Source organism: Salvelinus alpinus, chromosome 4, assembly GCF_045679555.1.
Source record: "Salvelinus alpinus chromosome 4, SLU_Salpinus.1, whole genome shotgun sequence".
Classification (NCBI taxonomy): domain Eukaryota; kingdom Metazoa; phylum Chordata; class Actinopteri; order Salmoniformes; family Salmonidae; genus Salvelinus; species Salvelinus alpinus.
Genome location: NC_092089.1, coordinates 46,867,132 through 46,895,118, shown reverse-complemented (window position 1 = coordinate 46,895,118; position 27,987 = coordinate 46,867,132). Strand labels below are relative to the sequence as shown.

Sequence of the window (27,987 nt, the reverse complement as noted above, 5' to 3'; positions counted from 1 at the left end):
CTTAATATCATACTTCGTTAACATATTTTAAGTATATTTAAATTGGAGAAATATTAAATATTTATTGCATGTAATGTAATGTCAATTTTATTAGCGTTTAGTATATTAACTACATTTTAAATTATCTAAATTGGGAAACTTGTGCTTAAGTATATTCTTTGTATATTAGATAAACAAATAAATATAACAAATATACTTTGAATACACCTTAAGTACATTTTATGTATACAGTATTTCTGACAATTAGAAATATACTTAAACGGTATTTGAATTAGAATTCCTGTGTTTTACAATGTTTCAAGTATAGTTTTTCAATACACTTCTGCTTATTAATCACATTAGCTATATAAAGGTTACCTTGATTGACCATGGCAGCTACTCAGCTATTTAATTTGTATTTTTTTACCTTTATTTAACTAGGAAAGTAAGTTAAGAGCAAATTCTTATTTACAATGACGGCCAAACCCGGACGACGCTTGGCCAATTGTGTTCCACCCTATGGGACTCCCAATTACGTCCGGATGTGATCTGGCCTGGAATTAAACCAGGGTCTGTAGTGGCGCCTCTTGCACTGAGATGCAGTGCCTAAGACCACTGCGCCACTCGTTAGCCCTTATAAAACAGTTGAACAGGAATTCGGAAAGTACTTCAAAACTAATTATTGGCACTTGCAAAAGTATTCATACCCCTTGGATTTATTCACATTTTGTTGTTACAAAGTGTGATTCAAATGGATTTAATTGTCAACAATTTACACAAAGTACTCTAATGTTAAAGTGGAAGATTTCTATCTATTTCTATTGAAAGATTGATCGAAATTAAATAACTAAAATATATTAGTTGCATAAGTATTCAGCTCCCTGAGTTTATAGTATGTATTGACACTGTTGGCAGCGATTATAGCAGTGAGTCTTCTTGGTTAAGTCTCTAAGAGCTTTACACACCTGGATTGCGCAATATTAGCCCTTTATTCTTTTCATAATTTTTCAAGCTTTGTCATGATGTTGGGGATCATGGCTACACAGCAATTTTCAAATCTTGCCATAGATTTTCAAGCAGATTTAAGTCAAAACTGTAACTTGGCCACTAAGGAACATTCATTGTCTTCTTGGTAAGCAACTCCAGTGTAGATTTGGCCTTGTATTGTAGGTTTTTATTTTACCGTTATTTTACCAGGTAAGTTGACTGAGAACACGTTCTCATTTGCAGCAACGACCTGGGGAATAGTTACAGGGGAGAGGAGGGGGATGAATGAGCCAATTGTAAACTGGGGATTATTAGGTGACCGTGATGGTTGAGGGCCAGATTGGGAATTTAGCCAGGACACCGGGGTTAACACCCCTACTCTTACGATAAGTGCCATGGGATCTTTAATGACCTCAGAGAGACAGGACACCCGTTTAACGTCCCATCCGAAAGACGGCACCCTACACAGAGCAGTGTCCCCAATCACTGCCCTGGGGCATTGGGATCTTTGTTTAGACCAGAGGAAAGAGTGCCTCCTACTGGCCCTCCAACACCACTTCCAGCAGCACCTGGTCTCCCATCCAGGGACTGACCAGGACCAACCCTGCTTAGCTTCAGAAGCAAGCCAGCAGTGGTATGCAGGGTGGTATGCTGCTAACAAGGTTAATGTCCTGCTGAAAGGTGAATTCCTCTCCCAGTGTCTGTTGTAAAGCAGGCTGAAGCAGATTTTCCTCTAGGATTTTGGCTGTGCTTAGCTCCATCCCGTTTCTTTTTATCCAGGAAAAACTCCCCAGTATTTGCCGATGTCAAGCATACCCATACCATGATGCAGCCACCACCGTGCTTGACAATAAGGCGTCAGGTACTCAATGATGTTTGTGTTGGATTTGCCCCAAATATAACGCCTAGCGTTTAGTTTTTTTTGCAGTATTACTTTAGTGCCTGCATACAATATGTATTTTTTGGAATATTCTGTATATTTGTATTAATATTTTCACTCTGTCATTTAAATAATTATTGTGTCACGACAATATCAGTTTTCTCCCATCACAGCCATTAAACTCAGTAAGTATTTTACAATCACCAATGGCCTCATGGTAACATCCCTGAAGAGTTTCATTCCTGTCCTGCAGCTCAGAAGGACGACTGTATGTTTAATGTATCTGGGTGGTTTAATACATATTCCACAGCATAATTAATATCTTGACCATGCTTAAAGAGATGTTCAAGGTCTGGTTTGATATTGTTACCGATCTAGCAATCACTGCCCTTTTATGAGGCTCTTGAACGGCTCCCTGGTCTTTGTAATTCAATACTTGACTGAGGGACCTTACATATGTCGTATGAGGAAGGGTTAGTTATAAAAATAATCATATCAACCCCTCCATGTAACATATTCTGTGATTTGTTAAGCCTGAACTAATTTATGCTTGCCTAAACAAAGAGGCTGAATGACTATATTTTAGTTATCAAATTTGTATTCATCTTATGTATTTATTTATTTTTCTTCCACTTTGACATTAGAGTATTTTATAACACATGACAATTAAATACATTTTAATCCCACTTTTTAACACAATAAAATGTGAAGAAATACAAGGGGTATGAATGCTTTTGCAAGGCACTTATAGTGTACTTGATCACTCACAAGCAGAGTTTAACGAAACATTTAATCAATGCGGGGCCTCCCGAGTGGCGCAGTGGTCTAAGACACTGCATCGCAGTGCTAGAGGCATCCCTACAGATCCGGGTTCAATCCGGGTTCGAGACCCATGAGGCAGCACACAATTGGCCCAGCGTCGTCCGGGTTAGGGGAGGGTTTGGCTGGCTGGGATGTCCTTGTCCCATCGCACATTGGTGCGGCTGGCTTCCGGGTTAAGCGAGCAGTGTGTCAAGAAGCAGGGTTGTGTTTCGGAGGATGCTTGGCTTTCAACCTTCGCCTCTCCCGAGTCTGTACCTTGGCTGCATTCCGAACACTTAAAAGACACACCCTATCTCCTCAGCCCTCAAATGAAGTGGACACTTCTGATGATGTATCATGGCGTCTGACGAGTATACACGCAGGGTGAGGGAGGCAGGAATGTTTTTTAAATGGACCACCCTTGGCCAGAAATTCGTCACTCATTCATCCAGCGATGATTGTGTTTTCAGCCACCGGTAACTTGTGGGTGCTTTATATGCTCTACATTCAATTATGATTGCATTATATTAAATATATAATTATTAATATACACCTACAAATTAGCAAATTAATTATCTAACTGGCGTTAGCCTGCCTAGCTGGAACTTCTGAAGGACATTTTTTTATTTCTACAATTTCAAAAACATAACCAAACAAAAACATACTTTTTACGAGACGTGTTTGTGCCTTCATGTGCATTAATAGCACAATTTCTAATTTACAGTATTTGCATTCATTTTTACTTACACTTGTATGTTGACTTCTCCATTGATGTTGTTTTTAAGTTTTCGCTGACTTTTCTTAGCGGATGTACAATCGTTGCGAATTGAATTATGGGAAGTTTCAGGCCCTGTATTGAACATAATTATACACTCGCAAAGCCAACTAAAAACGAGGGCTGAGGGCCTTACGTTGCAAACTTCCCTTGCTTGGCTAATCATTTGGACCACCCGCCAAGATGGCAACAGGGATTCCTCCAAGGGCATAAGGCGAGGGTAAGTGGACGAGGGTGTGTCTTTTAAGTCAAATCAATGCTTCAATTTAAAAACAACCAGGTGTATTTTGAATTAATATACTAAAATCACAATTCAAGCGTTTCAAATTGAAGTACAGTTTTAATGAGTGTGTTTAAGTTTAAAGATATTGAATATATGGTATACTAAAAGACTGAAAAACAATTAATTTAAACTATACTTTTAATAAGTGTATTGGAGGTTGACGACTTTTAATACATGTGTAATGATAAGTGTAATGATATTATATTTATAGTATACTTAAGATATACAAGAGAAATCTCGTATTTGATGCTTATTATTAGAATATTTTGTATATTTAAGTATACATTTTTCGCATGGGACGTTAATCAGCAAATGTTAAGATCTTGGATTTAATTCAAGATGTTAGATTGTGTCAATCCAAATGATTTCCTGGGTAAAAATATAGCATTTTACGGTCTGAAAAATGTCAATCTGAGACGTTATCAATATACTGTATTTATGTCAATTATCAACAGAAGACTATATGTTCCTTCAATAGCATAGCCTATAGAGTTATTGAAACAGATAACAGTATAATTCATTGTTTTGCTTGTAGCAGCTCTTATTCTCTTTAGCTATTCAAAAAGGATCCTTACAGTTTACATTATAATATTTTAGTCAAAGTTAACCATGTCTGAGTTTATGTGCAGGAGGGTATGCATTGCTGAAGTTTATGTAGCCTACACATGAGACATGACCATAAACGGTTCAATTTAACCGTTTTGCATCAATTTCCAGACGTTAAATATACTGCAGAATACCTTACCTCTATATCAGTGTACCAGTTCCACCTTGTGTTGCCTTCTCAGGGTTCTTATTAAAGTCATGTGTCTTTTTTCTGATTAAGGATTAGTTCACATAAATAAATTGTTAAAAAGACATATTGATCAGTTCCAGGATGTTGTAAGAGACATGAGAAGGGACGGTGTATATCAAGCCTGCAGATAGTCATGTTATTCTGATACAGAATTTACTGTTGTACAACAGAGGCATCTGGTGGTGACACTGACTATCTGATAGTGACTTGTTACTGAGGCCTTTGGATCTATTTCCATCACCTCAGTTGCCCATTTAAAATCATAAGAAGATGTTGCTCTTTGGGGGTTGTAAAACCATTAACACAGAGTCCATGAATTAATCTTCATGATCATTTTAATGTGATTGAGGAAAATAATAAGGGTTATATAATTCTATCATGTGAAAACATTTAATGTTGATAGAAAAAATAATAATAATGAGCAGCATTCCTTGCATTTCATCAAACATAAAATAATGCCCTGAATCAACTTAAAGTTAAATGTGTTGAGGTATTACAGTTCTGTATAACCATATTACTGTGTAGTTTATTAGCAGAAATGTAATTATCAAAATGTTCACTGTTACAGTAACTGATGGAAATATTGCCTTCTCAAAATGTAGAAGATATTCTTATTCAACTTGCATGCAAATCAAATACGGATTTTTTTGGGGGGTCAAATTGGTATGAAGACATTGAAATCAATAAAAGGGAACAAAATAAATTGCTATGCTTCCAACTAACATTAGTTACTATAGATTAGACACCTTATGTTACCCCCAGAATAAGAATAATGTTTTAACTGTACCTTAGACCTACAGTGATAATTAAGATATTATTAGTGATAGTTAGTATTTTTCAAATGAACTGACTTCACCAGAAGTACAGTAGATAGATCAACCAGGTTTTATGTTTTTTTAAATTCTTCTCATAGACAAGGAAACAACAGAGGAATCATTCAAAGTTATCTTTCAGTGGACCATTTTGAAGAGGTTCTGGTGGTTTCATGTGATTTTGGAGGTGCACTGGCAGAGGGCGGGACACCAGGCGTACACCAAAGAATTGCTGCACCCGGCTTGTTTTTTCATGGCGGCACAGTTGGCATACTTGTTTACGTAAGGACAGGGATTGGCTGAAATGAAACATGAGAAGAAACATTGGCAGTCAATTCATTGCATATTGACAGTTTACATTTGGCGATTATTGTACATTGAACCGTGTGAACATGTTTTTAAAAGGCATCACTAACATTGCTGGTAAGATTTTAGACGGCACGCATGTGTTTTCATCCTGTCTGATACTTACTGCAAAGCTTATTTTCGCAGGAGTCGGGGCAGTCAGCACATGTAGCTCCTTCCTTGTATGGAGCCACTCCTTTGTAGTTTCCCCTGTTAACCAAAGTATTGAAATAATCGCTGGATGATGCCTAACTTCCACTACCAGTTACAGTAAATAGGGTGAAATTGTACACAGGTGTTAGGTGCATTTTGGGTGTGATTGGTGCAACATACGCTCTGTAGTATTGGCATCCATAGAAGTAGACTGAGCCAGGACACAGGGCCACACCACAGCCAACCTTGTATGAACTGTTCCAAACCACCTATATGAAAGGAAACACAGTTTAGTGTTATCAGAGTTTCATTGGCAAATAACCATAATGACACTTGTCGGTAACTACACACCTCTCTGACTACCATACAGCATAGCAAATCAAATCCCATTTTCTTGGTCGCATAAACATATTTCGCAGATGTTATTGCAGGTGTAGCACAATGGTCCATAACAATATACAGTATACAAAATGTTAAGAACGAAGAACACCTGCTCTTTCCATGACATAGACTGACCAGGTGAATCCAGCTGAAAGCTATGATCCCTTATTCATGTCACTTGTTAAATCCACTTCAATCAGTGTAGATGAAGGGGAGGAGATCGGTTAAAGACAGATTTTTAAGCCTCGAGACAATTGAGACATGGATTGTGTATGTGCCATTCAGAGGGTGAATGGAAAAGACAAAAGATTTAAGTGTCTTTGAATGGGGTATGGGAATGGGGTCTGGTGCCAGGTGCACCAGATTGTGGGATATTGGTGCCAGGTGCACCAATATTAGGAAGGTGGTCCTAATGTTTGGTATACTCAGTGTATGTACAATACAATGACTGAAATTGCTACCAAAAGAAATGTCAATAAGTTAGTCATCTATTTTGTAAGTATCCTCCTTTGCTGTCAACAGGTATATGCGATTAAATATCCCTGAAAATATACGTGACAGAATATGAACTGTAGTTTTGGTGTGTGTTTCCTATCTGACCCTAATTAGTGGTGGACAAAAATACCCCATAGTTCATTGCGGGTCCACTATACAGTGTTAAGACTGTATATTGTTGTTGCTGTGCACTCTGTTTTGGGTGTGGTCGAATCTGTTCAGAAAGTATGTTTATTTCTCTATCGGTGTTTGTTTATTCAAATTTGACAGCACATGTATTACTTTGAAAGTTATGCCGCTGCAGTTGTCTTTGATGTGTTTGGAGAGACGTTATTGGGGGTCCAAGCAGTATATTGAAACTGTCCTCCATTAAGGTGACTGTTTAAGTTAATACATTTTGTATTTCTAAAATAGTTAGTGTTTGTGTAGATGCAGTGGCTAACTGCTGTTTTCTTTCATGCAGAAGTTGTGTGTCACTGTTTTCGGTCCGTTGTGAACATGGTCAGTTGTCTCTGTGGAAGCACTGTAGATATTTAGAAAATGATTGAGCTATCCAGTGAAAGGAACGGAGGTGTGTTTTCGCATTGTTTTACTGTACATTTTTTAAACAAGCAAACTTATACCTGATTCATTAAACTTATTGTTCTTTTTTTATATCGGCCTCAGACTGTTTCTCTATAAATGGGCCTATAGAACCTGTGATTTGATCAGATGTTGCACAGTGCCTTTGGAAAGTATTCAGACCCTTTGACTTTTTTGTTGTTGTTAGGTTACAGCCTTATTCTAAAATTGATAAAATTGTTTTTTTCGCCTCATCAATCTACACACAATATCCCATAATGACAAACCAAAAACTTTTTCTTTTTTTTAAATTTTAGCAACGTTATCAAATAAGAAAAACTGATATCACATTTACATATGTATTCAGACCCTTTACTCAGTACTTTGTTGAAGCACCTTTGGCAGCGATTACAGCCTCGGGTCTTCTTGTGTATGACGCTACAAGATTGGCACACCTGTATACTGCAAGGATAGCCTGCAGAGTTCTGTTCCTACTATCCAGGTCTGTACCCAAGCAATTTGAACTTCTACTTTTAAAAATCCACCACTAAAAACAAGTCTCTCACCGTTGCCGCCTGCTATAGACCACCCTCTGCCCCCAGCTGTGCTCTGGACACCATATGTGAACTGATTGCCCCCCATCTATCTTCAGAGCTCGTGCTGCTAGGCGACCTAAACTGGAACATGCTTAACACCCCAGCCATCCTACACTCTAAGCTTGATGCCCTCAATCTCACACAAATTATCAATGAACCTACCAGGTACCACCCCAAAGCCGTAAACACGGGCACCCTCATAGATATCATCCTAACCAACTTGCCCTCTAAATACACCTCTGCTGTTTTCAACCAAGATCTCAGCGATCACTGCCTCATTGCCTGCATCCGTAATGGGTCAGCGGTCAAACGACCTCCACTCATCACTGTCAAACGCTCCCTGAAACACTTCAGTAAACCAGGCCTTTCTAATCGACCTGGCCGGGGTATCCTGGAAGGATATTGATCTCATCCCGTCAGTAGAGGATGCCTGGTAAAACATTAAATGCCTTCCTCACCATCTTAAATAAGCATGCCCCATTCAAGAAATTTAGAACCAGGAACAGATATAGCCCTTGGTTCTCTCCAGACCTGACTGCCCTTAACCAACACAAAAACATCCTATGGCGTTCTGCATTAGCATCGCACAGCCCCCGTGATATGCAACTTTTCAGGGAAGCTAGAAACCAATATACACAGGCAGTTAGAAAAGCCAAGGCTAGCTTTTTCAAGCAGAAATTTGCTTCCTGCAACACAAACTCAAAAAAGTTCTGGGACACTGTAAAGTCCATGGAGAATAAGAACACCTCCTCCCAGCTGCCCACTGCACTGAGGACAGGAAACACTGTCACCACCGATAAATCCACTATAATTGAGAATTTCAATAAGCATTTTTCTACGGCTGGCCATGCTTTCCACGTGGTTACCCCTACCCCGGTCAACAGCACTGCACCCCCCACAGCAACTCGCCCAAGCCTTCCCCATTTCTCCTTCTCCCAAATCCAGTCAGCTGATGTTCTGAAAGAGCTGCAAAATCTGAACCCCTACAAATCAGCCAGGCTAGACAATCTAGACCCTTTCTTTCTAAAATGATCTGCCGAAATTATTGCAACACCTATTACTAGCCTGTTCAACCTCTCTTTCGTGTTGTCTAAGATTCCCAAAGATTGGAAAGCAGCTGCAGTCATCCCCCTCTTCAAAGGGGGGGACACTCTTGACCCAAACACTCTTGACCCAGACCTATATCTATCCTACCCTGCCTTTCTAAGGTCTTCGAAAGCCAAGTCAACAAACAGATTACCGACCATTTCGAATCCCACCATACCTTCGCCGCTATGCAATCTGGTTTCAGAGCTGGTCATGGGTGCACCTCAGCCACGCTCAAGGTCCTAAACGATATCCTAACCGCCATCGATAAGAAACAATACTGTGCAGCCGTATTCATTGACCTGGCCAAGGCTTTCGACTCTGTCAATCACCACATCCTCATCGGCAGACTCGATAGCCTTGGTTTCTCAAATGATTGCCTCGCCTGGTTCACCAACTACTTCTCTGATAGAGTTCAGTGTGTCAAATCGGAGGGCCTGTTGTCCGGGCCTCTGGCAGTCTCTATAGGGGTGCCACAGGGTTCAATTCATCAGACGAGAGAATCTTGTTTCTCATGGTCTGAGAGTCCTTTAGGTGCCTTTTGGCAGACTCCAAGAGGGCTTTCATGTGTCTTTTTATTGAGGAGTGTCCTCTGTCTGGCCACTCTACCATAAAGGCCTAATTGGTGGAGTGCTGCAGAGATAGTTGTCCTTCTGGAAGGTTCTCCCATCTCCACAGAGGAACTCTGGAGCTCTGTCAGAGTGACCATCGGGTTCTTGGTCACCTCTCTGACCATGGCCCTTCTCCCCTGAGTGTTCAGTTTGGCTGGGCGGACAGATCTAGGAAGAGTCTTGTTGGTTCCAAACTTCTTCCATTTAAGAATGATGGAGGTCACTGTGTTCTTGGAGACCTGCAGACATTTTTTGGTACCCTTCCCCAGATCTGTGCCTTGACACAATCCTGTCTCGGAGCTCTCAGACAATTCCTTCGACCTCATGGCTTGGTTTTTGCTCTGACATGCACTGTCAACTGTGGGACCTTATATAGACAGGTGTGTGCCTTTCCAAATCATGTCCAATCAATTGAATTTACCACAGGTGGACTCCAATGAAGTTGTAGAAACATCTCAAGGATGATCAATGGAAATTGAGCTCAGGTGCATCCTGTTTTCAAGTCTCATAGCAAAGGGTCTGAATACGTATTTAAATAAGGTATTTCTGTTTTTCGTTTTTAATAAATGTGCAACATTTTCAAAAAAACTGTTTTCGCTTCGTCATGATGGGGTATTGTGTGTGGAGGCAGTTGTTTTATTTAATCCATTTTAGAATAAGACTAACGTAACAAAATGTGGAAAAAGTCAAGGGGTCTGAATACTTTCTGAAGGCACTTCATGTCATAATATATCTGCACAAAAGATGAATGGTACCTGTGTGTAGTGTCCGATGGGTTTACCATTGAGAGATCCATTGGGATAGGAGTAATCTCTGACCTCACTGTGCCAGGCTGTAACTACTGCAGTCCAATTCTTAGAAGCGGAGGACGTGAAGAGGTTCTCACCCATTTCGTAGTCTGTTCATAAGTAAAGCATGCGTGGAAAAGTTGACTATATACTGTAGGTGTGTAACAGTGAAACTAAACTGGAACAGTTGACTAAAATGTATTTGAATGCAGGATTTAAGATGTCAACAAATATAAGATACCAGGTAAGCTACCATAGTCATTGGTGATAAGAAATCATGACATTCAAAATATATTTGATCTTAAGATTGCGCACACATTGATACCATTGCAGCGAAAGTCTTGAGTTGCATGAATCAATAAAATATATTTGTCTTAGTTTGCTCTACAGCAGGGGAAAAACAGGAGATGTCCAGGAGAGACAAAGGGGAAACCGTACCGCCAAGCATGCGACTGCTGGGTGGGCCATGAGCCATGGAGCAGGTGTTAACCCAAGCCTGAGCACTGGCCGCTGCCTCCTCGCTCCAGTTCTGCAGATCAGATACAAACAGCTCTAGAATAATGCCATCCAGAAGACTGACATCCACATACTAGTGTCAATGGAGTATTTTGTGGCCACTGTATTTTCTCTACCTGTACATAAACTAACCATATAGGTTTACCATAGGGCTGCTCTATGAATTACATATCAGGGATTATATTCTTTACGATGGATTTTGGGGGATACTATGTTGTAAACATTGATTCTGAGGTTGTTACTGATGGAAAGTATATGAATCATGAAAGCATACCATCTTGAGCATGTCTCTAGCAGTTGGCGTAACCGCTCTCCGGAATGCGTTGTGCTGGTTAAGGATGTCAGCCTGAACTACTGTGCTGTCTGGGCAAATTTCTATACATACACACACACACACACACACATTATATTGTGGGATTATATGCACATTACTTACCCCACAGGTAAATTCTTCACTAAACCATAATACAAAGCAACTATCAACGTATTGATTATGAGTCCCAAATCAATCCACTTTCTTTTGAAAAACAGCACGTGATGAATAAACATTGTGTGTGATGACTAAATCCAGTTGAATTAGTTTAGAATCATGTTGGTAGAGCATAGTGAAAGCACACACCGTTTGCAAAGTCTTCACGTTTTGCTGCATGAAATTGAAAGGGATTTTTTAAAATGATCCTACAGTACAGATCTCAACAACCTACTTCACCTTTCTGAAGTAAAATAAAGTTATAGAAAATGTAAACACACAACAACAAAAAAACAAAGGTGCTTTGTTTTTGCGTATGTCTTCACACCCCAGAGTTAATACTTGGTGGAGCAGCCATTAAATATGTAAATCATTTAGAATACCATTCTACCGACTTTGCACAACACTTAGGGCAGCATATGCCAATTATGTTTTGTCAAAATTGCTCAAGCTCAGTAAATTTGGTTGGGTATCATTGATGGAAAGCATATTTAAACCTCTTTTCAAGCAAATTTATGTCAGGACTGAGTCCAGACCACTCGGCAACACAGCACCTTGGATAGCCATTCAGGTGTGTCTCACATAACATTAGGTATAATTGTCTCACTGAAAAATACAACTCTATCCCAGGGTTTTCAGAAGACTGAGGAGGGTTTCTTTTGTCAATGTTTACCTGGGCTTTGCGGCTTTCATATTTATTTTGAAATTGACAAACTCCCCAAGGGCTGCAGATGACAAGCAATACCTATAACATATTTAACATCTGCCACCATAATACTAACCCTGAGGTAGTTTTTTTTCCTCAGGAAAATTATAACTATTTTAATGCCAAAGACACACCTGAGTGGCTTTCCAAGAGGTGTTTACTTGTTCCTGAATGATCCAGTCTCAATCCTGAATTAAGACCTAAATCCATCTAAAGTCTTCGAAAGCCAAGTTAAAAAACAGATCACTGACCATTTCGAATCCCACCTTACCTTCTCCGCTGTGCAATCCGGTTTCCGAGCCGGTCACGGGTGCACCTCAGCCAGGCTCAAGGTACTAAACGATATCATAACCGCCATCGATAAAAGACAGTACTGTGCAGCCGTCTGGAACGAATTGCCAAAATCGCTGAAGTTGGAGACTTTTATTTCCCTCACCAACTTTAAACATCAGCTATCTGAGCAGCTAACTGATCGCTGCAGCTGTACATAGTCCATCTGTAAATAGCCCACCCAATCTACCTACCTCATCCCCGATACTGTTTTTATTTACTTTTCTGCTCTTTTGCACACCAGTATCTCTACTTGCACATCATAATCTGTTCATTTATCACTCCAGTGTTAATCTGCTAAATTGTAATTATTTGCTCCTATAACCTATTTATTGCCTACCTCCTCATGCCTTTTGCACACACTGTATATAGACTTTCTTGGTCAAATCTTATTCAAAATGATTCAATGCTTTAAGGGCTGCCAAGGGTGCTTCAACCAAGTATGAACTCTGGGGAGTCAAGACATATGCAATCAAGACATTTTCAATTAATTTAGAATTGATTTGGAAAATGTTCTATAAAATGTTCCACTTTTAAAATCTGGAGTAGGTTGTGTAGCTCTGTTGGGGAACATATGAAAATGAATGGCTTTTTAAATGTTCAGGCAGCAAAATGCGGAGACTGTGCAAGGGGTGTGTAGACTTTCACTGGGCACTGCGTTAGAATGTCCGTAAGGCATTGTACTTACTTGACTGTGGGCACAGCAGTAGGAGATGGCTCAAGGGAAAGAATGAAAAGCTTTCAGAGTAAGACCTTTCATAAATACTTTAACATGTAATTGGCCTCACATCTAATGTACTGTTTCAGATTACATATGTGGTTTTCTTTTCAGTAATTAGTAGGAGTACTTACCACATTGCACGCAGAGTACACATCATGCAGTGTCAGGATGCAAACCAATAACGCAAACATTGTGCCTGAAATCCGGGAGAGAGAGACTGCACCTATCTAGAATAAGAATCCACATGATCAGTATGGAGTACCTTGCCTTAGCTGACCTGTTGTCAGAACCTTTGCACAACTGTATGATAGCATCTATTGCATTTTTGTTACCGTATTTTAACATCAACTTATGTCTTTTCTCACTAACATATTCACATTGATAGCCATAAGCGAAAAAGGTACTAAACAATAAAAATATACAGTCCTTTGAGAATCAAGAGACTAGCCTTTGCACATCACGGAGACTGATCATATTTTAACTTGCATTTTCTCGAATAGTTAATGCTGTAAAGATCTGTACTTCTTGCAGAGCGAAGAGGCTTACCTACTCATGGGTCTTCAAGAGGTTGAGTGTCACTTGGTGCTGTTCTTTTTCCTTTTATAGGGCCAACGCCGGGCTGTATTCGTGACTGTGGTAGGCTCACCTTTTTTTTTCACTACTAATGATGCAGAGGCTGTCAATATTACACAATGGATGCAGAACAACAATGCATCCAGAAACCAGCATTGAGAAGCTGACAGAAGTAAATATGAATTTGTAAGCGCATGGGGTGTAGTTTCTCCACTCTGCAGGCTTCCACAAAGAAAGGAGAAGCGCTCTGTAAATACTAGTGTAAATAAAAGAACCATTATGGATGGCGTTGACTGCATATGAGTGGATGCATTTCTTTGTTTGGAATGGTACACCAATTAGGGAGCTCACAATGGCAAATAGTCTTCCTTGAGTTTGTTCTAGCTTGCACTTTTCAGATTAATTAGCCTTTGAAGACTTTGCCTTTGGGGTCTGTCTAGCCAATGTGTCTGGGCCACAATAATGACTGTTTAGTGTGTATGACCAAATCCGGTTGTATAAATTCAGTCAATATAGAAGGATTTATCCTTTGCATTATAACTATCTGCTCTGAGGTCAGAAGGCATTTCTTTAAAAATGGAATGCATGACTTGTTGGCAATTGACATAATAAAGTTGGATATCATTTTGTAAACACCTTATCATGATGCAAGGTGACTATGGGTGGTCAGAAAGGCCCCTAACAAATAAAGTGGATACCTAGTCAGTTGTACAACTGAATGCCTTCCGCATTTAAATCAACCCCTCTGCATCAGAGAGGTGTGGGGGGCTGCCTTAATCAACATCCACGGCACCCAGGGAACAGTGGGTTAACTGCCTTGCTCAGGACGACAGATTTTTACCTTGTCAACTCGGGGACTCAATCCAGCAACCTTTCAGTTACTGGCCCAATGCTCTAACCACTAGGCTACCTGCCACCCTCAATAAGATTATTTGATTATGCTTATGACTTGACTTTATATCAAGATCTCGTTAACTTTTATTAATAAACAAATAAATCACTGAATTGACTGTGTATCATTGCTAATAAACAAATGCCTGTCATAATCAAGGTGTAATTAGTTTTTTCCAAACCGATTCCCTCTATCCCTAAAAGGCTGAAATACAGTATGTCTAGAGGGCACATAGAAAGTGGGTAGGTAGATTTATGAGAAGAGTATTTTTTAAATCGGCAACACACTTTAAATGCAATGAGAGAATGTGCTGAAACCAAACACCCAGGTCATGTCTTTCAATGTCATATCACCTTTACCATCATTCACCTCTGTCAACAAAACTTGTTATGTTTGTATATTTAACTGGGTGTTCCTCTCTACATAGTATACATTTTTGGGTGCAGCAAATACAATGTATGCTGTCTGACCTAAATATACTGAATAAAAGTACAAATGCAACATTCAACAATGACTTAGATTTTACTGAGTAACAGTTTATATAGGGAAATCAGTCAATTGAAAGAAATTCATTAGTCTAGTCCCTAGTCTATGGATTTCACATGACTGGGAATACAGATATGCATCTGTTGGTCATAGATTCCTTTAAAAAAAGTAGGGGTGTGGATTAGAACCAGTCGGTATCTGACCATCATTTGCCTCATGCAGTGCGACACATCTCCTTCCCATTGAGTTGATCAGGCTGTTGATTGTGGCCTGTTGTCCAACTCCTCTTCAATGGCTGTGCGAAGTTGCTGGATATTGGCGGGAACTGGAACACACTGTCCTAAGCGTCGATTCAGAGCATCCCAAATATGCTCAAATGGTGACATGTCTAGGAAGTATGCAGGCCATGGAAGAACAGGGTCATTTTCAGCTTCTGGAAATTGTTATATTTTTGGTCCTGATGTGGTAAAACAGTTTAAATAAAATCACAATCCATTTTGTAAGCTATATTCTTCAAGACTCAATGGCTATACAGTATATTAATTTAAATGTCCTAAAATGGATGTACCAATCCCTGATTGCCTCTTTTAAATAATATTTACAGTTTTTTACAATTGCTGACAAGCGTTTACCTATACTTAAGATACTTTTTCTAAAGTCTTAACACAGCAACATCACACAATTAGCCAAATAGTACATTTTCTGCTCAAAACCACATTTTGTTCCTTAAACACCAACTCTACATTTCAAAATACAAAAAAACTTTCTCTACATACACTAACTCTGTCAAAACACGGCAAACCCGACTTGTTATCTAATCATTGTCAAAACACTTACACATGTTTTCTATCCAAGAGGAACATACAGGCAATCATAGCACAGCGACTTTCAAAATACTAACAGTTGATGGCATTACAAAAACGGCATTACTTTTCATGTTTCAGTTCTACCTCCATACAATAGACAATACAAAATCCATCGTTTTTTATAATTCAGTTTCCTTTTACTGTAAACCACTACATTTTTTGGTTGAGTGTTGAACGTGTGCATTTTTGGGAACATACTATCTAAAAGTGAATGAGTCATCTTTACTTTATAGAACGTAGAGTAGAAAAAAATGTGTAAGTGACAGAATTTCTGCAGTAAAATCTTTATTAGCAACATGAAATTGCTGCCAGTGATCAACAAAAAAAACAACATACATGGCCTTTGGTTCCAAATGTGTAAAAATAAAACACAATTACAGTACAAAAGGCACAGAGGGAAAAAAAACACAAAAATGCACAGTCCTGTTCTAATCTATATGATCTTCAGCATTTGGCCACATGTTCTCGTCCACATCACATCTTATGTCGTCTCTCGCTATGCACCTTGGATAGAAATGCTTGACATGCCTTATCCACCCCTGGCAGTCTTCAGCTGATATGTCTCTGCAGCAGGCATCCATTTTATCCAGGAGCGACATTTGGTCATGTGGCCGATGATCATACTCTTTCCACCTCCAGGCAGAAAAAAAGGCGAGTAGGTGGGGAGGAAAAGGGAAACCATTCTTGGATGGGCTGCAAACCAGTTTGTGATTGCATGTGAATGGTGGAATGCTACATTGCCTCATGCAATCACAAATGTTGTACTTTGTCCTGCCACCCTGATTCCTGCTTCAGTAGGAGAGAGATCGGTCCCTCTTTTTGTGTGTCGGACAGTTTGCCATTTATATATAAGTAATTTAAAACATGATAGTAATGGATCTTTCAGTAGTTCATAAAATGTTTATATCTCTATTGGAATGTCCAGGCTAGGGCTTTTCCCCATCTGAAAGGAATCAATTGCCATCGATAATTAATTTTGTGTAATTAGACCTTCACAAGAATCTTGTTTTTTGTCACATAGTTTTTAAAAAGATTGGTAGAAGGATATCACAATTCATCGTGAAGTCAGGTTGGAGGAACTTGGCAATAGTAAATGTATTTACAACATTTTACTTCCTCATTCAAAATCTCCTTTGGTGAGAAGTATTTCTGTAGGTCATTTTTTTGTTGCATTTATATATTGAAGGTTGAGGCATTTTTTGTTGTTCTCCATCCAGTTTGTTCAGTTGTTTTTAGATAAGTGAAGCTTGATCTTTCCTGATTAAGGTCCTCAAACTTAATCCCCCCCCCCCCCCCCCCCCCCCCACACACACACAGTTGTATGACCTATAGATATTGAACTACCCTCAGACTGTACAGTTCCATTTGTCCAGTGTCTCTTGAATATTTGAGCCATGTGAAGCTGTAACTTCAGTAATAAACACTAGAGGGCATTCTCACGTATTAAAAGGTTGAGGCAGCTACACTCTCCTCCATATGCATTTGGACAGTGAAGCAGAAATGTCAAATGTGGCTCTGCATTTTGGATTTTAGATCAAATGTCTCATGAGGCAACAGAACAGGGTGTCACATTTTTTGTGGCTATTTTCATGCATATCTGTTTTACAGTTTAGAAATGAAATCACTTTATCTAGTCCCTGAACACTTCTAAATGAATCCTGATAAAGCCATTATTTATTTTTAATAAACAATAGTGAGTGAGAAGGTTAGAGGCTGTAACAAAACATGCTAACCTCTCATATTGCAAATAATGTGAGTTTACCATTTTCTGTGCTTTTTTTGCGGGGGGGGGGGGTGTTGAACCTTGTGCCTCTGTATCCTCACATAATTATTAACGATTCCTTCATGATCATCCATAATCATGGCAGCATCCACAGTAATGTAGAAGTGTTCAGAAATGTCTTATATTCTTACTGACAATAAAAGTGACTCCAAAATGACAACACATTATTCACCATTCAGTTCCTTTGGGCTAAGTTTGACCCGAAATGCAACCAAAACAAACTGCAAATGTAAAGTCACAAGCTTGATGTAGTCCTTGAGTGCAAGGAATATGGGACCAAATCATTTTGGACTATTTTAATACACTAAGGGAATTTGTCCAAATACAGTACTTGGCTTAAAATGGGGGGGCTAGATGTATAAAGTGCTTTCATTTCTAAACGGTAAAACAGATATTTTCATATGAGGCGACAGTACAGAATGCCACCTTTTATTTGAGGATATTTTCAGATGAGAGATGAGAGAATATGCCGAAACCAAGCAACCACGTCATGTCTTTCGATGTCATGTCACCCTTACCCTTACTCATCTCTGTCAAGAACACTTATGTTTGTATATTTAACTGGGTGTTCCTCTCTGCATACTGTACATTTTTGGGATGCAGCAAATACAATGTATGCTGTCTGAACTAAATATACTGAATAAAAGTATAAATGCAACAACTTCAGAGATTTTACCGAGTTACAGTTCAGATAAGGAAATCAGTCAATTGAAATAAATTCATTAGACCCTAATCTATGGATTTTACATGACTGGGAATACAGACATGCAACTGTTGGTCATAGATTCCTTTACAAAAAAGTAGAATCAGAACCAGTCAGTATCTGTTGCCTCATGCAGCACGACACATCTCCTTCACATTGAGTTGGTCAGGCTGTTGATTGTGGCCTGTCAATTGTTGTCCCACTCCTCTTCAATGGCTGTGCGAAGTTGCTGGATATTGGCGGGAACTGGAACATGCTGTCGTACCCGTCGATCCAGAGCATCCCAAACATTCTCAATGGGTGACATGTCTGGTGAGTATGCAGGCCATGGAAGAACTGGGTCATTTTCAGATTCAGGAAATTGTTATATTTTTGGTCCTGATGTGGTAAGACAGTTTAAATAAAATCACAATCCAAGTTATGTTCTTCAAGACTCAATGGCTATACAGTATATTCATTTAAAAGTCCTAAAATGGATGTAGCAATCCCTGATTGCCCCATTTTAAATAATATTTAAAATTTAAACCCTGAACCCCCCTCCCCACGCACACTCACAGTTTATTGATCTATAGATATTGAACTATCCTCAGACTGTACAGTTCCATTTGTCCAGTGTCTCTTGAATATTTGAGCCACGTGAAGCTGTACCTTCAGTAATAAACACTAGAGGGCATTCTCACTTATTAAAAGGATGAGGCAGCTACACTCTCCTCCATATGTATTTGGACAGTGAAGCAGAAATGTAAAATGTGGCTCTGCATTTTGGATTTTAGATCAAATGTTTCATGAGGCAACAAAACAGGGTGTCACCTTTTTGAGGGTATTTTCATGCATATCTGTTTTACAGTTTAGAAATGAAAGCACTTTATCTAGTCCCTGAACACTTCTAAATGAATCCTGATAATGAAATGGTTTCTTTTTAGTGAATAATGGTGAGTGAGGTTAGAGGCTGTAACAAAACATTATAACCTCTTACAATTTTTATCTGCAACACACTTACAATGCAATGAGAGAATATGCTGAAACCAAACACCCAGGTCATGTCTTTCAATATCATATCACGTTTACCATCTTTCACCTCTGTCAACAACACTTATGTTTGTATATTTAACTGGGTGTTCCTCTCTGCATACAATACATTTTTGGAATGCAGCAAATACAATGTATGCTGTCTGAACTAAATATACTGAATTAAAGAATAAATGCAACAACTTCAGAGATTTTACTGAGTTACAGTTCATATAAGGAAATCAGTCAATTGAAATAAATTCATTAGACCATAATCTATGGATTTCACATGACTGGGAATACAGACATGCAACTGTTGGTCATAGATTCCTTTAAAAAAAAGTAGAATCAGAACCAGTCAGCATCTGTTGTGACCACCATTTGCCTCATGCAGCACGACATCTCCTTCGCATTGAGTTGGTCAGGCTGTTGATTGTGGCTTGTCAATTGTTGTCCCACTCCTCTTCAATGGCTGTGCGAAGTTGCTGGATATTGGCGGGAACTGGAACATGCTGTCGTACCCGTCGATCCAGAGCATCCCAAACATGCTCAATGGGTGACATGTCTGGTGAGTATGCAGGCCATGGAAGAACTGGGTCATTTTCAGATTCTGTAAATTGTTATATTTTTTGGTCCTGATATGGTAAGACAGTTTAAATAAAATCACAATCTGTTTTATAAGTTCTATTCTTCAAGACTCTATGCAGTATATTCATTTAAATGTCCTAAAATGGATGTACCAATCCCTGATCGCCCAGTTTGAATCATATTTAATCCCTGAACCCCTCCACCCCCACACACACACACACACTCAGTTGTATGACCTATAGATATTGAACTACCCTCAGACTGTACAGTTCCATTTGTCCAGTGTCTCTTGAATATTTGAGCCATGTGAAGCTGTACCTTCAGTAATAAACACTAGAGGGCATTCTCACTTATTAAAAAGATGAGGCAGCTACACTCTCCTCCATATGTATTTGGACAGTGAAGCAGAAATGTCAAATGTGACTCTGCATTTTGGATTTTAGATCAAATGTTTCATGAGGCAACAGAACAGGGTGTCACATTTTTTGTGGCTATTTTCATGCATATCTGTTTTACAGTTTAGAAATGAAATCACTTTAACTAGTCCCTGAACACTTCTAAATAAATCCTGATAATGCCATTATTTATTTTGAATAAACAATAGTGAGTGAGAAGGTTAGAGGCTGTAACAAAACATGCTAACCTCTCATATTGCAAATAATATGAGTTTACCATTTTCTGTGTTTTTTTTGCGGGGGGGGGGGGGGGGGGGGTTGATCTTTGTGCCTCTGTATCCTCACATAATTATTAACGATTCCTTCATGATTATCCATAATCATGGCAGCATCCACAGTAATGTAGAAGTGTTCAGAAATGTCTTATATTCTTACTGACAATAAAAGTGACTCCAAAATGACAACACATTATTCACCATTCAGTTCCTTTGGGCTAAGTTTGACCCGAAATGCAACCAAAACAAACTGCAAATGTAAAGTCACAAGCTTGATGTAGTCCTTGAGTGCAAGGAATATGGGACCAAATCATTTTGGACTATTTTAATACACTAAGGGAATTTGTCCAAACACAGTACTTGGCTTAAAATGGGGGGGCTAGATGTATAAAGTGCTTTCATTTCTAAACGGTAAAACAGATATTTTCATATGAGGCGACAGTACAGAATGCCACCTTTTATTTGAGGATATTTTCAGATGAGAGATGAGAGAATATGCCGAAACCAAGCAACCATGTCATGTCTTTCGATGTCATGTCACCTTTACCCTTACTTACCTCTGTCAACAACACTTGTTATGTTTGTATTTTTAACTGGGTGTTCCTCTCTGCATACAATACATTTTTGGGATGCAGCAAATACAATGTATGCTGTCTGACTTAAATATACTGAATAAAAGTATAAATGCAACAACTTCAGAGATTTTACTGAGTTACAGTTCAGATAAGGAAATCAGTCAATTGAAATAAATTCATTAGACCATAATCTATGGATTTCACATGACTGGGAATACAGATATGCATCTGTTGGTCATAGATTCCTTTTTTTTTTAAGCAGGGGCGTGGATCAGAACCAGTCAGTATCTGTTGTGACAACCATTTGCCTCATGCAGCACGACATCTCCTTCGCATTGAGTTGGTCAGGCTGTTGATTGTGTCCTGTCGATTGTTGTCCCACTCCTCTTCAATGGCTGTGCGAAGTTGCTGGATATTGGCAGAAACTGGAACACGCTGCCGTATGAATCGATCCAGAGCATCCCAAACATTCTCAATGGGTGACATGTCTGGTGGGTATGCAGGCCATGGAAGAACTGGGTCATTTTCAGATTCAGGAAATTGTTATATTTTTGGACCTGATGTGGTAAGACAGTTTAAATAAAATCACAATCCAAGTTATGTTCTTCAAGACTCAATGGCTATACAGTATATTCATTTAAAAGTCCTAAAATGGATGTAGCAATCCCTGATTGCCCCTTTTTTAATAATATTTAAAATTTTAACCCTGAACCCCCCCCCCCCCCCCCCACGCACACTCACAGTTTATTGATCTATAGATATTGAACTATCCTCAGACTATACAGTTCCATTTGTCCAGTGTCTCTTGAATATTTGAGCCATGTGAAGCTGTACCTTCAGTAATAAACACTAGAGGGCATTCTCACTTATTAAAAGGATGAGGCAGCTACACTCTCCTCCATATGTATTTGGACAGTGAAGCAGAAATGTCAAATGTGGCTCTGCATTTTGGATTTTAGATCAAATGTTTCATGAGGCAACAGAACAGGGTGTCACATTTTTTGTGGCTATTTTCATGCATATCTGTTTTACAGTTTAGAAATGAAATCACTTTATCTAGTCCCTGAACACCTCTAAATGAATCCTGATAATGCCATTGTTTATTTTGAATGAAAAAATGGTGAGTGAGAAGGTTAGAGGCTGTAACAAAACATGCTAACCTCTCATATTGCAAATAATGTGAGTTTACCATTTTCTGTGTTTTTTTTGCGGGGGGGGGGGGGGGGGTGATCTTTGTGCCTCTGTATCCTCACATAATTATTAACGATTCTTTCATGATTATCCAATATCATGGCAGCATCCACAGTAATGTAGAAGTGTTCCGAAATTTCTTATATTCTTACTGACAATAAAAGTGACTCCAAAATGACAATACATTATTCACCATTCAGTTCCTTTGGGCTAAGTTTGACCCGAAATGCAACCAAAGCAAACTGCTAATGTAAAGTCACAAGCCTGATGTAGTCCTTGAGTGCGAGGAATATGGGACCAAATAATTTTGGACTATTTTAATACACTAAGGGAATTTGTCCAAATACAGTACTTGGCTTAAAATGGGGGGGCTAGATGTATAAAGTGCTTTCATTTCTAAACGGTAAAACAGATATTTTCATATGAGGCGACAGTACAGAATGCCAACTTTTATTTGAGGATATTTTCAGATGAGAGATGAGAGAATATGCCGAAACCAAGCAACCACGTCATGTCTTTCGATGTCATGTCACCTTTACCCTTACTCATCTCTGTCAAGAACACTTATGTTTGTATATTTAACTGGGTGTTCCTCTCTGCATACTATACATTTTTGGGATGCAGCAAATAAAATGTATGCTGTCTGACCTAAATATACTGAATAAAAGTATAAATGGAACAACTTCAGAGATTTTACTGAGTTACACTTCATATAAGGAAATCAGTCAATTGAAATAAATTCATTAGACCATAATCTATGGATTTCACATGACTTGGAATACAGACATGCAACTGTTGGTCATAGATTCCTTTACAAAAAAGTAGGGGCGTGGATCAGAACCAGTCAGTATCTGTTGTGACAACCATTTGCCTCATGCAACACGACATCTCCTTCGCATTGAGTTGGTCAGGCTGTTGATTGTGGCCTGTCGATTGTTGTCCCACTCCTCTTCAATGGCTGTGCGAAGTTGCTGGATAATGGCGGAAACTGGAACACGCTGCCGTATGCATCGATCCAGAGCATCCCAAACATGCTCAATGGGTGACATGTCTGGTGAGTATGCAGGCCATGGAAAAACTGGGTCATTTTCAGATTCAGGAAATGGTTATATTTTTGGTTCTGATGTGGTAACACATTTGAAATAAAATCACAATCCAAGTTATGTTCTTCAAGACTCAATGGCTATACAGTATATTAATTTAAAAGTCCTAAAATGGATGTAGCGATCCCTGATTGCCCCTTTTAAATAATATTTAAACCCTGAACCCCCCCCCCACGCACACACACAGCTGTATGACCTATAGATATTGAACTATCCTCAGACTGTACAGTTCCATTTGTCCAGTGTCTCTTGAATATTTGAGCCATGTGAAGCTGTACCTTCAGTAATAAACACTAGAGGGCATTCTCACTTATTAAAAGGATGAGGCAGCTACACTCTCCTCCATATGCATTTGGACAGAAGCAGAAATGTCCAATGTGGCTCTGCATTTTGGATTTTAGATCAACTGTTTCATGAGGCAACAGAACAGGATGACACTTTTTGTGGCTATTTTCATGCATATCTGTTTTACAGTTTAGACATGAAAGTACTTGATCTAGTCCCTGAACACTTCTGAATGAATCCTGATAATGCCATTATTTATTTTGAATGAAAAATGGTGAGTGAGAAGGTTAGAGGCTATAACAAAACATGCTAACCTCTCATATTGCAAATAATGTGAGTTGACCATTTGTGGGTTTTTTTGCAGAGGGGTGATCTTTGTGCCTCTGTATCCTGACATAATTATTAACGATTCCTTCATGATTATCCAATATCATGGCAGCATCCACAGTAATGTAGAAGTGTTCAGAAATATCTTATATTCTTACTGACAATAAAAGTGACTCCAGAATGACAATACATTTTTCACCATTCAGTTCCTTTGGGCTAAGTTTGACCCGAAATGCAACCAAAACAAACTGCAAATGTAAAGTCACAAGCTTGATGTAGTTCTTGAGTGCAAGGAATATGGGACCAAATAATTTTGGACTATTTTAATACACTAAGGGAATTTGTCCAAATACAGTACTTGGCTTAAAATGGGGGGGCTAGATGTATAAAGTGCTTTCATTTCTAAACGGTAAAACAGATATTTTCATATGAGGCGACAGTACAGAATGCCACCTTTTATTTGAGGATATTTTCAGATGAGAGATGAGAGAATATGCCGAAACCAAGCAACCATGTCATGTCTTTCGATGTCATGTCACCTTTACCCTTACTCACCTCTGTCAACAACACTTGTTATGTTTGTATTTTTAACTGGGTGTTCCTCTCTGCATACAATACATTTTTGGAATGCAGCAAATACAATGTAAGCTGTCTGACCTAAATATACTGAATAAAAGTATAAATGCAACAACTTCAGAGATTTTACTGAGTTACAGTTCATATATGGAAATCAGTCAATTGAAATAAATTCATTAGACCATAATCTATGTATTTCACATGACTGGGAATACAGATATGCATCTGTTGGTCATAGATTCCTTTTTTTTTAAGTAGGGGCGTGGATCAGAACCAGTCAGTATCTGTTGTGACAACCATTTGCCTCATGCAACACGACATCTCCTTCACATTGAGTTGGTCAGGCTGTCGATTGTTGTCCCACTCCTCTTCAATGGCTGTGCGAAGTTGCTGGATATTGGCAGAAACTGGAACACGCTGCCTTACGAATCGATCCAGAGCATCCCAAACATGCTCAATGGGTGACATGTCTGGTGGGTATGCAGGCCATGGAAGAACTGGGTCATTTTCAGATTCAGGAAATTGTTATATTTTTGGTCCTGATGTGGTAAGACATTTGAAATAAAATCACAATCCAAGTTAAGTTCTTCAAGACTCAATGGCTATACAGTATATTAATTTAAAAGTCCTAAAATGGATGTACCAATCCCTGATTGCCTCTTTTTAAATAATATTTAAACCCTGAACCCCCCCCCCACGCACACTCACAGTTTCTTGACCTATAGATATTGAACTATCCTCAGTGTCCAGTGTCTCTTGAATATTTGAGCCATGTGAAGCTGTACCTTCAGTAATAAACACTAGAGGGCATTCTCACGTATTGAAAGGATGAGGCAGCTACACTCTCCTCCATATGTATTTGGACAGAAGCAGAAATGTCAAATGTGGCTCTGCATTTTGGATTTTTGATCAACTGTTTCATGGTGACACCTTTTTGTGGCTATTTTCATGCATATCTGTTTTACAGTTTAGAAATGAAAGTACTTGATCTAGTCCCTGAACAATTCTAAATGAATCCTGATAATGCCATGGTTTCTTTTTAGTGAATAATGGTGAGTGAGGTTAGAGGCTGTAACAAAACATTATAACCTCTTACATTTTTTATCTGCAACACACTTTCAATGTCATATCACCTTTACCCTCATTCATCTCTGTAAAGAACACGTGTGATGTTTGTATATTTAGCTGGGTGTTACTCTCTACATACAATACATTTTTGGGATGCAGCAAATACAATGTATGCTGTCTGAACTAAATATACTGAATTAAAGTATAAATGCAACAACTTCAGAGATTTTACTGAGTTACAGTTCATATAAGGAAATCAGTCAATTGAAATAAATTCATTAGACCCTAATCTATGGATTTCACATGACTGGTAATACAGATATGATTCTGTTGGTCATAGATTCCTTTAAAAAGAAGTAGAATCAGAACCAGTCAGCATCTGTTGTGACAACCATTTGCCTCATGCAACACGACACATCTCCTTCACATTGAGTTGGTCAGGCTGTCGATTGTTGTCCCACTCCTCTTCAATGGCTGTCCGAAGTTGCTGGATATTGGCGGGAACTGGAACATGCTGTCGTACGCGTCGATCCAGAGCATCCCAAACATGCTCAATGGGTGATATGTCTGGTGAGTATGCAGGCCATGGAAGAACTGGTTCGTTTTCAGATTCAGGAAATTGCTGTATTTTTTGGTCCTGATGTGGTAAAACAGTTTTTAAAAAATCACAATCTGTTTTATAAGTTCTATTCTTCAAGACTCTATACAGTATATTCATTTAAATGTCCTAAAATGGATGTACCAATCCCTGATCGCCCCGTTTAAATCATATTTAATCCCTGAACCCCTCCACCCCCCCACCCCCCCACACACACACACACACACTCAGTTGTATGACCTATAGATATTGAACTACCCTCAGACTGTACAGTTCCATTTGTCCAGTGTCTCTTGAATATTTGAGCCATGTGAAGCTGTAACTTCAGTAATAAACACTAGAGGGCATTCTCACTTATTAAAAGGATGAGGCAGCTACACTCTCCTCCATATGTATTTGGACAGTGAAGCAGAAATGTCAAATGTGGCTCTGCATTTTGGATTTTAGATCAAATGTTTCATGAGGCAACAGAACAGGGTGACACCTTTTTGTGGCTATTTTCATGCATATCTGTTTTACAGTTTAGACATGAAAGTACTTGATCTAGTCCCTGAACACTTCTAAATTAATCCTGATAATGCCATGGTTTCTTTTTAGTGAATAATGGCGAGTGAGAAGATTAGAGGCTATAACAAAACATGCTAACCTCTCATATTGCAAATAATGTGAGTTTACCATTTTATGTGTTTTTTTGCAGGGGGTGGTGATCTTTTTGCCTCTGTATCCTCACATATTATTAACGATTCATTAATCATTATCCATAATCATGGCAGCATCCACAGTAATGTAGAAGTGTTCAGAAATATCTTATATTCTTACTGACAATAAAAGTGACTCCAGAATGACAATACATTTTTCACCATTCAGTTCCTTTGGGCTAAGTTTGACCCGAAATGCAACCAAAACAAACTGCAAATGTAAAGTCACAAGCTTGATGTAGTCAATGAGCGCAAGGAATATGGGACCAAAGAATTTTTGACTATTTTAATACACTAATGGAATTAGTCCAAATACAGTACTTTACTTCAAATGGGGGGGCTAGATGCATAAAGTGCTTTCATTTCAAAACGGTAAAACAGATATTTTCATATGACGCGACAGTACAGAATGCCACCTTTTATTTGAGGATATTTTCATAAATGTTTACTTCAAATCCAATATGCTGGAGTGTAGAGCCAAATGTTAAACAAATTAAAATACAAAAATAAAAATCACTATTGAAATACATATGGAGGGGAGTGTACGTCCAAATGTTTCTTTTTCCCCTCTTTTTTTTATCATACCCTCCCTTCCCTGATTGGAGTAAACTTCTACTGCTACTTAAAGCTATTTTGACTCACATATACTGCACACTCTAATTCCAACCCTCAGATGTCCACGTGCTTAGCCATCTTTCCCAGTACTCTACAATTGTGAAACTGATACATTTGACAATTTATACTATTCATTTTAAGCCATGCATGGTTTTTCATTGAAGGCAGACAAACCAATTCATTCCTTTCACTTTTGAGTAATTGCCTCTTCCATTTTTGTGGCAGAAATGTGATGAGTTATTATACTTTTGTATTGAACATACTGTACATTTCCATACACCTTTGTCAATTGTGATTGTGACAATTTTACC

General features: G+C 38.8%; 2 protein-coding genes across 3 annotated transcripts in view; both read right to left on the bottom strand.

Annotated features, from left to right (window-relative positions):
* The window catches only part of LOC139573761 (inactive phospholipase C-like protein 2), a 62,707-nt gene extending 59,086 nt beyond the window's left edge, over positions 1-3,621 (bottom strand). The window contains exon 1 of the mRNA XM_071397579.1: positions 3,395-3,621. The gene's annotated coding sequence lies outside the window, so the exon portion shown is untranslated. The remainder of the gene's footprint in view (positions 1-3,394) is intronic.
* A 1,197-nt stretch (positions 3,622-4,818) lies between these two features.
* LOC139573760 (cysteine-rich venom protein-like) lies at positions 4,819-13,705 on the bottom strand. Of its 2 annotated transcripts, none has more exons than XM_071397576.1 (8): positions 13,618-13,705; positions 13,199-13,298; positions 11,120-11,220; positions 10,768-10,858; positions 10,297-10,439; positions 5,992-6,080; positions 5,786-5,868; positions 4,819-5,612 (listed from the first exon to the last, which is right to left on the bottom strand). In XM_071397576.1, exons 2-8 carry the CDS (start codon positions 13,260-13,262, stop codon positions 5,485-5,487), a joined length of 699 nt encoding a protein of 232 aa, XP_071253677.1. In that variant the 5' UTR covers positions 13,263-13,298; positions 13,618-13,705; the 3' UTR covers positions 4,819-5,484. The 2 variants fall into 2 exon arrangements, with proteins under 2 accessions (XP_071253677.1, XP_071253678.1); XM_071397577.1 differs by having other exon boundaries at positions 13,622-13,645.
* Between the last annotated feature and the right edge of the window lie 14,282 nt (positions 13,706-27,987).

What these genes read in the sequence shown, in the direction of transcription:
- LOC139573760 (XM_071397576.1), bottom strand. Translation starts at nt 13,262, where the DNA reads ATGTTTGCGTTATTGGTTTGCATCCTGACACTGCATGATGTGTACTCT. An exon ending in CTCTGCGTGCAATGTGGTAA is followed by an intron (nt 11,221 to 13,198) that starts GTACTCCTACTA and finishes GTGTATGTATAG; the next exon opens with AAATTTGCCCAGACAGCACA. An exon ending in CCATCGGACACTACACACAG is followed by an intron (nt 6,081 to 10,296) that starts GTACCATTCATC and finishes CCTTTCATATAG; the next exon opens with GTGGTTTGGAACAGTTCATA.